Source organism: Melospiza georgiana, chromosome 26 (assembly GCF_028018845.1).
Source record: "Melospiza georgiana isolate bMelGeo1 chromosome 26, bMelGeo1.pri, whole genome shotgun sequence".
In the NCBI taxonomy this organism is placed as follows: Eukaryota; Metazoa; Chordata; class Aves; order Passeriformes; family Passerellidae; genus Melospiza; species Melospiza georgiana.
In genome coordinates this window covers 4,919,163-4,930,423 of record NC_080455.1, presented here as the reverse complement: position 1 = coordinate 4,930,423, position 11,261 = coordinate 4,919,163, and the positions used below count along the sequence as shown (strand labels likewise).

The 11,261-nt window shown below is 58.9% G+C and overlaps 1 protein-coding gene across 1 annotated transcript; it reads right to left on the bottom strand.

Moving 5' to 3' along the window:
- Nucleotides 1-377: 377 nt before the first annotated feature.
- On the bottom strand, nucleotides 378-9,245 carry MISP (mitotic spindle positioning). Its single transcript, XM_058040884.1, has 5 exons — nucleotides 9,186-9,245; nucleotides 3,070-5,147; nucleotides 2,271-2,482; nucleotides 1,893-1,931; nucleotides 378-1,020 (listed from the first exon to the last, which is right to left on the bottom strand). The coding sequence occupies exons 2-5, from the start codon at nucleotides 5,027-5,029 to the stop codon at nucleotides 934-936; spliced, it is 2,298 nt and encodes a 765-aa protein (XP_057896867.1). The 5' UTR covers nucleotides 5,030-5,147; nucleotides 9,186-9,245; the 3' UTR covers nucleotides 378-933.
- Between the last annotated feature and the right edge of the window lie 2,016 nt (nucleotides 9,246-11,261).

Below are 11,261 nucleotides of genomic sequence, written 5' to 3'. Positions count from 1 at the left end.
GACCTTGGTCAGTGCTTGCAGAAGGGGTCGGTACCGTCGGTACCGGGGTCCCAACGGGTCCGAACCGGACCTTGGTCAGTGCTTGCAGAAGGGGTCGGTACCGTCGGTACCGGGGTCCCGGCGGGTCCGTACCGGAGCCGCGGGCGCTGCCCGGGAGCCCCCTAGCGGGGCCGGCCGGACGGGCACGGGGGCAGCGCGGGTGGGGTCGAACGGGACTTTCAAGCCCACCCGGTGCCATTTCCCGGTGCCGCCCCCGCCCCGCGCAGCCATTCCTCCTACCGACCCCGGTGTTACCAAGCCCGCCCGGTGGGATCCCGGTGCTCATCTGAAACACCAGAGCAAAACCAGGCGGACAGAACAGGCCTGGAATACCGAGAGAGTGTAAAACTCTTTAATAAATTAGCAAAATAAACAGCATTTATGTCTATTTTTTTTTATATTCCATTGCTGCATCTCCATGGATCACAGGAGTTAAACCAATGTTGATTCCCAAGTCCCACGGCAACACCGATCCAGAGGCCTCAGTCCAGGTGCCCCCAAGGCAATGCTCAGCCTTGCGGTACTTAAAAACCTAAAACCACTGAGAAATAAAACAGCTTTTTTGTAAGCCTGAGACAGCTCCCGAGGGGCAAAGTGAATTATCGGGTGATTTCACCTGGCTGGCTCCAGGCGGAAGTGATTAAAAAGACACTGATCCAATTTTTTCCCTCTTAAGAAAAAAAAAAAAATAAAAGTGTTCCTCCACCCCGCAGGGAGGAGGAGGAGGAGGAAGGAGCTGATCTATTGCATGGAAGGATTATCAGTTTAACAATAAACCAGATTGATTAGCAGGGTTCACATCTCTGATTGTTGCGGTGGGTGGAACTGATGGAGCATTTAGGTCATGCACCAGGCGGTTGTGAGCGGGGCCAGCCCCCATGGCTGAGGGCTCCCTCAGTCCTCATCCCGCACGTACTGTCCCGCCTCCCAGCGCTGGGCCATGGCGCTCTTGTGGCGGAACACTCGGGTGCTTTCCACCACCTGCAGAGACCACAACGGGCGGGATCTTTGTCAAGGAGAGACTTTCACAACGAGCTGGTTTGCAGAGCTGCTCCCACTCCCCCTGCCGGCTCCCCAGCCTGACCCACTGTCCACCCGGGTGGTGCCCGTGGGAGCCAGGACCGTCCTGTCCCACCCCTGTCCATCCCACAAAGCCTGCAGGAGTGAGAGGAGCTCCCAAACCCACTCTGCCTAACCCAGTGTCCACCCAAATGGTCCCTGTGTGAGCCAGGACTCAGGACCATCCTGCCCAATCTGCTCTGCCTGACCCAGTGTCCACCTGAGTGATCCCAGGACCGTCCTGTCCCACCCCTGTCCATCCCACAAAGCCTGCAGGAGTGAGGGGAGCTCCCAAACCCACTCTACCTGACCCAGTGTCCACCTGGGTGGTCCCAGGACCATCCTGTCCAATCTGCTGTGCCTGACCCAGTGTCCACCTGAGTGATCCCAGGACCATTCTGTCCTCCTCTGTCCATCCCACAAAGCCTCCAGGAGTGAGGGGAGCTCCCAAACCCACTCTGCCTAACCCAGCGTCCATCCGAGTGGTCCCAGGACCATCCTGCCCAATCTGCTCTGCCTGACCCAGTGTCCACCTGGGTGGTCCCAGGACCATCCTGTCCCCCCCTGTCCATCCCACAAAGCCTCCAGGAGTGAGGGGAGCTCCCCAGTCTATCCTGCCTGACCCAGTGTCCACCCAAATGGTCCCTGTGTGAGCCAGGACCATCCTGTCCAACCTCTCTGCTGACCCAGTGTCCACCTGAGTGATCCCAGGACCATCCTGTCCCCCCTGTCCATCCCACAAAGCCTCCAGGAGTGTGGGGAGCTGGAGAAGGTGGGAGGTGTCAGGGCTTTACCTCTGTGTTGACCTTGTCCACGGGTTCGATGCCTGCGTACTGTGAAAAGAGGAAAACACGATTAGATAACGGCAGCCTGGCAGGGGAATATCCACAGGCTGCTGGATCTGGGGCACAGGAGAGGCAAGGGAAGGCAGCACGTGCAGCTAAACGCTCCCTGGGGTTGGGGGAACATCCCAGACCAGGATTCCCCACAGGAGAAAGGTGCTGCTCCTCTGCAGTCCCACCCAGTGCTGGCAGCTCTGAACAGCAGCCTGGCTCTGATGGTGCCACCACCACCAGAGCTGAGCAGCTGCATCAGTCAGGAGCAGCCACCTCCAGCCCCAGAGCCACCAGCCTCCCCCAAGCTCAAGCCCCCCAAGCACTTGGCATGTTCACCTTTCCATCCTCCTTCACCCTCCTCCTCCGCTCCTCGAAGGGGCTGGAGTGTGCTGAGTCGGGGGTGAGGGTCTCTGCACTGCCCTGGGAGGAGCTGGTCACCCTCAGCGGGGTGAAGGACGAGATCAGCCCCAGGATCCCCGGCTGGTGGGAGGCAGGAGAGGAGACAGGAGACTCGGACACGGAGTAGTTGCCACTGGCACCTGAGGCAGCTGTGAGAGAAAGAGCATTGGGGGGTGACCTCAGTTCCACTCCCAGGGGGTGGGGACCCACAGGAATGTCAGGCCCCTGCCCCAAACCTGCCTCCAGAGCAGGTCCAGCAGGTTTGGTCATAGCCTGGACCCCATGCCTGGGGCCCAGTCAAGGAACAAGGAGTAAAATGCATGAGCTGGGCTCTTCCAGCCCTGTTTGCTGCTGTAATGTGACACAAACTCATCAAGACCTGAGCAGCTCTGGAATCCTGCAGAGCCTATCCCTCCTCAGCAGCAGTTCTGCTGACTCCAGTGTGCTGGCATCAAATTCTGCTGCCAGCACAGAGAAATCCTTAGAGCCATCCCATCCCAAATAATTTCTCCGTCCCTATGTTCCCTTACCAGAGCTGTGCTGAGATCGGGAGCTCTTCCAGCCCTGTTTGCTGCTGTAGTGTGACAAAAACTCATCAAGACCTGAGCATCTGGAATCCTGCAGAACCTATCCCTCCTCAGCAGCAGTTCAAGCTGGTATAAAATTCTGCTACCAGCACAGAGGAATCCTTACAGCCATCCCACCAAATCATTTCTCCGCCCCTGAGCTCCCTTACCAGAGCTGTGCCGAGAGCGAGAGCCCTCCTGAGGAGCAGCACTGCTGTAGGTGTCCATCAGCCTCCTCCGCTGCTCCTGCAGCTCCTCTTCCCTCTGCAGGTCACTCCTGATCTCCTCCTCGATCAGCGCCGACGTTTGCGGCTTCCCGGTGCGCAGCCGGTACTGCTCCTCGCGGCCATCCTCCCTCCTCTGCGTGCCCATGTCCTCCACGAAGGACACCTTGGGCTTCCAGAAGGAGACGTTCAAATACTCCCTGGGCAGGACAGCAGCGCTGGTGGGGCTCTGGGTGGAGCTGGGAAGTTTTCCTCCCCGGGAATCCTCGCTCCCCCATTTGCTGGCGGTGCCGGAAGCGTGCGGGGACACCGAGGGCAGCTCCCGGCTCCTCTCGCTGGCGCTGAAGCGCGGCTGGGACAGCTGGAAGTGGGCGATGCTGGCTGTGTAGCTGGGGATGCTTCTCCCAGCCTTGCTGTCCTCTGTGGGGCTTGAGGGTTGCTCCACCACAAACTCTTTAAGCCAGCTCCTCCTCTCCTCTGCCCGCTTCAGGGGAGTGGGCTTCTCTTGGGGGGCTTCCTCCTGCTCGAACACCTTCCTGCGCTCCTCCAGCTCCTGCTGCGTGCCCCTGTCGTAGGCCCCCAGCAGCCTCCCCTGCCTCTTCAGATCTTCCTCACGCTTCGTTTCCTGCTCGATTTCCCTCTGCACGTAAAGGGAAGCGCGGCCTCTGTCCTTCCCTTTCCTGCCCGGCCCGGGAGACGCGTGAATGTTGAGGACAGGCTTGGTCTGGATCTCCACCAGCTCGCTGCTGGAGGTCAGCCGCTGGATGCCCCTTTCCTTCCAGAGGTTCTCCTCCCTTTCCAAGGCCATGCGGATCTCCCTCTCGATGGGTGTCTCGTTGCTGACCCTCGTCCCGTTGATGCTGGCCCTCACATCCACGTTGAGGGTCTCGTTGGAGGTGCTTCCATCACTGGCGTAGCCTGCAGTGGTTTCAGTGTACATCTCACCCAAGCCAGAGTCCAGGTCTTCTCTGGACCCTGCTTTGGTCAGGATGGACACCTTCCCAATGGGATGTGATCTTTCTGTGTGAGATTTTCTGGGAGTATAAACCTCCTCCTGCTCAGGTGTCTTGTATGAGGACACACCATAAACCTGGTAAAGGCTCTTGTCTGTCCCGCTCTGGCTTGATGCACCAGCACTGCTGTAGCCTCTTGTACCCTTTGTGGCCATCTCAGGGCTGTACCACTCTTCTCTGGAGACTTTTGTCACTGATTCTGGCCTTGGGGACATGGCCTGCTGCCCTGGGCTGAAAAACGAGCCGGGGTTGGTCTTCTCCAGCATCAGGAACTGCTGCCGAGCCGCAGAGAAGTTGATCTGCTCCGTGTCAATATTCTCAGGGTCAACGGGCGTTGCAGCCCTGCCTGGGGAGGGTTTGTCAAACCAGATGGCAAAGCTGGTGGGGACACTGCCTGTGTGCCTGCCTTCAGCTGGGCTGCTGATGGAGCCCAGCTCATCCATGGAGCTCCACCTCTCCGCTATGGTGGAGCTTTTCCTCATGGCCTGGCTGCGGATCACCTCCTTCCTCTCATCTTCCAGCTCCCTGGCTTTCTCAGGGGAGATGTTGGGTGGAGGGACCCTGTACAGGTCTTGCTCCTCGTCATCATAGAGCTTGGAGGGTTTCCTCTCACCCTTGTAAGCCCGGAGGTCGTACAGGCTTCCTGATCTCACCACCTCCAGCTTGGACTCCCTGTCTGGGGACGGGGTCCAGACATCTCTTCCACCCTCCAGGAAATACGAGGGTGACTGGGACCTCCTCTTCCAGCTGTAGCCATTTTCCACCCTCTGGCTGCTGTGCTGGGCAGAGCTGAACACATCATCATCACTGCTGGCCCTCAGCTCTGCCAGGGAGTCGTGCCTGTGCGAGGCCTGTGGCTGCTGGAACACGAGGTGCCTGGTGACCCTGTCCATCTCCTGGGAGCTGTCACTGCTGTGCCAACCTTGTCCCACTCAGGGGCTGCTGCTCGGTTTTGAGGTCACCCTCAGAGTCCCAGTTCAGCAGAGGCCAAGGGTCTCGACCTGGCTGGCCCTGCAAGCAGGAGGGGAGAGCAGCCATGAGGAACAGCACAAGGAGCAGAGGTGGAGATGCAGCCCCTCTCCCAGCCTGCTTCCACTGCCCTTGGGACATGGAATTTCTAAGCTCTATCCCTAGAAATTTCAAAAGTGGCCCAAACACTCATCCTCACAAAACAAACTCCTCTCTCAAACTTCTCCACATCCCTAGGACACTTTAACCCTTTAATCCACCACTAAGCATAACTAACTTCCTCAACAGAGGACAAAACATTGCCTCTCACCTAACTGACCTTTCCTGACAGAAAATACCAGGCCCAGAAGGACCAGCCAACCTGCAACTAACAGCAACCAAAGCTGCCACCACCCTCCACTCTGGCCTACTCAAAGCTTAATTAGGTTCATTCACCACACCAGCCTGTCCTGTGTGGGCAGCACAGCCAGAACACAAAGCCCAATTCCCAACAGGAGCTGCCACAGAGCACAGAAATCCACCCCACCTCTGTCCCCCAGCCTGGCTGGGTTCTGAGGGAGCTCAGCCAAACCTGCCTGGGCACTCAGTGCTGCCTGAACCACCAAAGGCAGCAGTGCTGGGGAAGGTGAAACAGGAAAGCCTGATAAATATGATTGTCTGGCAAAAGATTTTGGGAATATGAAAACTATAAGTGAGATTGAATGAAAGCAAGCTTAGAGATACTTTAGCTACTGAACAACTGTAAAACAATGGTGTGGCTGACTGAAGGTAATCCCCTTTTGATCAAACAATTCCCTCTGCTTGCAGACAGGCCCAAGGGTCAGAGCAGACCCTACAGCTTGGCAGAATGGGCCCAAAGAGGAGTTTTTAGGGTTTAAAATGTAACACGGTATGGTAATGTAATGATTCTTATAGGCTGTATGGAAATGCTGAGGGATTTGTATATTGTACTAGATTGGTTAGTGAGAATCAGAATATTCAACACGGAAGATGATTTATTGTATTGGAACGGGAACCTCCCTCTCTTACCCCTTTTACTCTCTTACCCTCTCATCCTCTCTGCCTCTCTCTTCTCTGAGCTGTGCCTGGCAGCTCCCAGCAGGGCCCTGCACTTGGCCCTTTGCAATAAACCCCAAGTTCCACGACCAGAAGAAGATTTATTGTATTGTAACAGGAACCTCGTCCTCTTTTACTCTCTCTTTACCCTCTTTACTCTTCCTCACTCTCTCATCTCTTTACCACGCTCCTGCCTTCTCTCTCTTTACCCCTCTCTCCTCTCGGGCCTGCTCTGAGCTGTGCCTGGCAGCTCCCAGCAGGGCCCTGCACCCAGGCCCTTTGCAATAAACCCCAAATTCCAATACCAGAAGAAGATTTATTGTATTGTAACGGGAATCTCACCCTCTGATGCTCTCTTTTACTCTCTCATTCTCTCTTTACCACTCTCTTTATCTCTCTCTCCCTCTTTGGGGCCTGCTCTGAGCTGTGCCTGGCAGTTCCCAGCAGGGCCCTGCACCCCGGCCCTTTGCAATAAACCCCAAATTCCACGCCCTGGCTGCAGAGATCTCTCATCTCCATCCATATCCTGACAGTGCTACCCCAATGCTCCCACACAGCAGGACCTCAGCCACAAAGCCACAAGCTCCTGGTGGCACCACATCCAGCTGGGCACCAACAGCCTTGGCCTCTCCACATGCACAGGGCAGGGAGGGAGCTCCAATCCTGGGCAGGGAAAGGTTGTGCCAGGCCAGGGCCACTCCTGCATGGAATATCTCCTTGTGCCATTTACAGAAAGGAGCCTCCAAATAGCCCAGCTCTAGAAACTGGGGTCATAAACACGCTTTCATGGCTCATAAAACGAGGGGACTTTAACCCCCCCTGGCACTCAGGGCAGGAGGGAACAGCCCCAGCCTCGGGGCCAGGCCTGGAACAGCAGATCCCAGACAGGGAGGGGCAGCACAGGTGGGTCCCCATGAGCCAGCAACTGCCACCTCATCCCAGATGCCATCCCGGCTCCAGAACTGGTGGCACACATGTCACCTGCACACAGGCTGTGCCTGGAGGCAGCACTGTCACAGACACATTTTATGAAAAATCCTTTCCTCAGGATTTTTACCTCCTGAGAAGCTGAGAGGCCTCAAGAACAAAATGTAAACATTGATTATCTGCTGCTGTGGAATGCAACAGGTGCATCTGGGATTGGTCTCATGTGGTTGCTTCTAATTAATGGCCAATCACAATCAGCTGGCACAGACAGAGAGTCTGAGCCACAAACCTTTGTTATCATTCATCTTCTTTCCTTTTCGATTCTTAGCCAGCCTTCTGATGAAATCCTTTCTTCTATTCTTTTAGTATAGTTTTATATATATAATATATATAATAAAATAATAAATCAGGCCTTCTGAAATGTGGAGTTGGATCCTCATCTCCTCCCTCACGCTGACCCCCCTGTGAACACCACCACAGGCAGCACCACGTCCTGTGCCATATTTGCTGGGGTTTATCCACGGCTTTGCCCTCACCTGTGAGCCCTGGCAGGCCGGGGTGTGGCAGCCCTGGGCACCATTCCCGGGCATTCACAGCCTCCTGGGAATGTGCAGCAAAACTGGGGCAAGGCCACGGTGACAGCAGGGACAGCCCTGGCGCCACGGCCCAGGTGAGGCAGGTGTTCCCTGCATCACCCCGAGCATCCTGGCTCACCCCCAGCGCTCTGTGCCCGCCTCCTTCATTCCTGCAGCGATTCTGGTGCCCTGCAGCCCTGCCAGGATGATCCACCATCCTCTCCCTCCCACAAAACTCCCAGCCAGGAGCATTTTAAACCTTTCCTGGGGCAGGAGCACGTGTGTTTCATTAGCTGGGACATCCTGGCCAGCCCCGGGCGATGTTTCACCGCTGGAGCTGCTGCCCAGCCCTGTGCCCAGCCCTGTGCCCAGCCCTGGCGCCTCAGCTCCTCTTCCTGCAGCTGAATTTACCTGTTAATTCCCCTGCTGTGATTCACTCCGGCTCTTTTATTGCCCCCAATGACGAGGACAATGCCAACCGTCTGCCCACGCCTCTCACCATGTTTGAGGGTGTGAAATCCCGGCTGGAAGGGATCGGGAGCGCTGGCACCGGAGGGGAGCAGGGCACAGAAACCAGCTGGGCTCTTATCAGGGCTCCACGCAAGCAGAACGGCCCCTCCCAGAGCTGCACCCAAAACATTTCACCTCCCTCAGCTCCCTCTGGAGCTCTGGGGCTGCAGGGGCTCCAAATTCCCTGTTCTGGGCTGCCCCCAGCCCAGCCAAGCACTGTGGGAGCTGCTGGGCACACAGCAGATGGCATTGCCACAGTCTGGCACGGGATCCCCCCATAATGAGACATCTGGGGTGATTTCCAGTGTTCTCCCAGTCTGGGGGTTCTGCACAGGGCTACAGACCCACCCTGTGCCCACCCTGTGCCCACCCTGAGCCAAGGGCTGCCCCAGGATGGGCTGGTGCACACCAACGGCCCAGCACGTGTCCATGCCCCTGTGGTGCCCACCTCAGACAGTGCCACCATCCCTGCACACCCCAGACAGTGCCACCATCCCTGCACACCCCAAACAGTGCCACCATCCCTCAGTGCCACCATCCCTGCACCCTCAGTGCCACCATACCTGCATGGTGCCACCATCCCTGCACACCCTCAGTGCCACCACCATCCCTGCACACCCTCAGTGCCACCATCCCTCAGTGTCACCATCCCTGCACACTCCAGACAGTGCCACCATCCCTCAGTGTCACCATCCCTGCACACCCTCAGTGCCACCATCCCTCAGTGTCACCATCCCTGCCCACCCTCAATGCCACCATCCCTCAGTGCCACCATCCCTGCCCACCCTCAATGCCACCATCCCTCAGTGCCACCATCCCTGCACCCTCAGTGCCACCATCCCTCAGTGTCACCATCCCTGCACACCCCCAGTGCCACCATCCCTGCACCCCCTCAGTGCCACCATCCCTCAGTGCCACCATCCCTCAGTGCCACCATCCCTGCATGGCCATGGGCACACAGCGTCCCCCCAGCGCCTGGCACTGCCCCCAGCCCCCAGCACGCTGCACTCACGGTCCATGGAGGTGGCAGGGCCGGGGTGCCCATGTCCCCATGTCCCCATGTCCCCAGGGCCGGGCTCTGCCGGCCGGGGCGTGGCAGCCCCGGGGTGTGGGGGGTTGGAGGCGCCTGCAGGGCCCTGATAAGCTCTGAGGGGTTCCAGGAACCACCCTGGGCTCTGTGCCCTGTGCCCACGTTCCTGTGCTGGTGTCACCCATGCCCCGGGGCTGCCCTTGGCTCCGATGCCCTGATGCACCAACAGCCATGTGCCAGCGCCACAATGTGCCAGGGTGGTGTGGCCGTGCAGCCACACACAGCCCTTGCTCCAGACTTTCTGCCCCTCCATGAAGGGCACTGAGGAGCCCTGAAGCTTCAGCAGAACCTCCGTGCCCAGCTCTGCCCTCACCCTGTGCGCCCCAGAGCAGGGGATGGCATCAGAGCCCTGTGCCAGGCTCTCCTCTCACACCACAGGGCCTCTCACCCCGTGTTTGCCCTCCTGCCACGGCAGCCCTGGCACTGCCAGCCCCAGCTCCTGCAGCAGGGGACGTGCCACCCGCTCTGGGCACCTCTGGCAGCTGCCAGGATAAGGGCAGGGCTGTGCCACGGCGTCCCCGGTGCCCTTGGTGCCTGGATGTGGCTGGATCTCAGTGGGATGGGTGGCATTGCCATGCCCAGGACTGCCCTCCCTCCTGGCACGTGCCAGGCACTCAGCCCTGTCCCGGTCCCACTCCTGCCAGCCCCACTGGCACCCAAACACGGCGCTGGTGTCACACAGAGCCCAGCTCAGCCCAGCTGTGGCTGCTGGGGGTCTCACCCACCCCCTTGGTGCCCCTCTTACCCCTTGGTGTCCCACTCACCCCCTTAGTGCCACACCCACCCCCTTGGTGCCCCTCTTACCCCCTTGGTGCCCACTCACTCCCATAGTGCCCCATTTACCCCGTGGTGCCCCACTCACCCCTTGGTGTCCCATTTACCCCCTTGGTGCCCACTCACTCCTTTGGTGCCCCCTCTTACCCCCCTGGTGCCACACTCACTCCTTGGTGCCCCGCTCACCCACTTGGTGCCCCATTTACCCCCTTAGTGCCCCACTCACTCCATTAGTGCCTCATTCACCCCTTTGGTGCCCCATTCACCCCCTTGGTGCCCCGCTCACCCACTTGGTGCCCCATTCACCCCTCAGTGCCCCATTTGCCCCTCAGTGCCCCACTCATCCCCTTGGTGCCCCATTCACCCCTTGGTGCCCCATTAACCCCCTCGGTGCCCACTCACTCCTTGGTGCCCCATTCACCCCCTTAGTGCCACACTCACCCCCTTAGTGCCCCATTTACCCTTTGGTGCCACACTCACTCCTTGGTGCCCCTCTTACCCCCTTGGTGCCCCATTCACCCCTTTGGTGCCCCATTCACCCCCTTGGAGCCCACTCACCTCCTTAGTGCCCCATTTGCCCCTTAGTGCCACACTCACCCCCTTGGTGCCCCATTCACCCCCTTGGTGCCCCATTCACCCCTTTGGTGCCCCATTCACCTCCTCAGTGCCCCATTCACCCCTTTGGTGCCCCATTCACCTCCTCAGTGCCCCATTTACCCCCTCGGTGCCACACTCACTCCTTGGTGCCCCACTCACCCACTTGGTGCCCCATTCACCCCTCAGTGCCCCATTCACCCCTTGGTGCCCCACTCACCCCCTCAGTGCTCCACTCACCCCTTGGTGCCCCATTCACCCCTCAGTGCCCCATTTGCCCCCTCGGTGCCCCACTCACCCCTCGGTGCCCGCTCCTGCTGGGCTGGCACTGCCTGGCCTGGGCACAGGGGCTGTGCCTGTGGCTGCCAGGCTGCTCTGTGCTTCCGGGCAGGTGAGCTGAGCCTGTTCTACCCTGGGGCTGAGCCAAAGTCCACAGGTGATGCCAAGGAGCCAGGAGCGCTCCACGCCCGCCTCAGGGCGTGTGCTGGCACCTGGGCTGGCACCAGCCAGGGGTGAGGCCCCACTGCCCCAGGAGAGAGCCCTGGAATCCCTGCCCTGGGCACAAACAGGACCTGGGCATGGACAGAGAGACCCTTGGGCACATGGCGATGGCACCTGGGGCAGGTGCTT

Excerpts from the sequence above, each read along its gene's own strand:
- MISP (XM_058040884.1), bottom strand. The coding sequence starts at position 5,029 with ATGGACAGGGTCACCAGGCACCTCGTGTTCCAGCAGCCACAGGCCTCG. Across the intron at positions 2,483-3,069 it reads TCGCTCTCGGCACAGCTCTG|CTGCCTCAGGTGCCAGTGGC; the intron begins GTAAGGGAGCTC and ends TTTCTCTCACAG. Across the intron at positions 1,932-2,270 it reads GGGTGAAGGAGGATGGAAAG|TACGCAGGCATCGAACCCGT; the intron begins GTGAACATGCCA and ends CTCTTTTCACAG.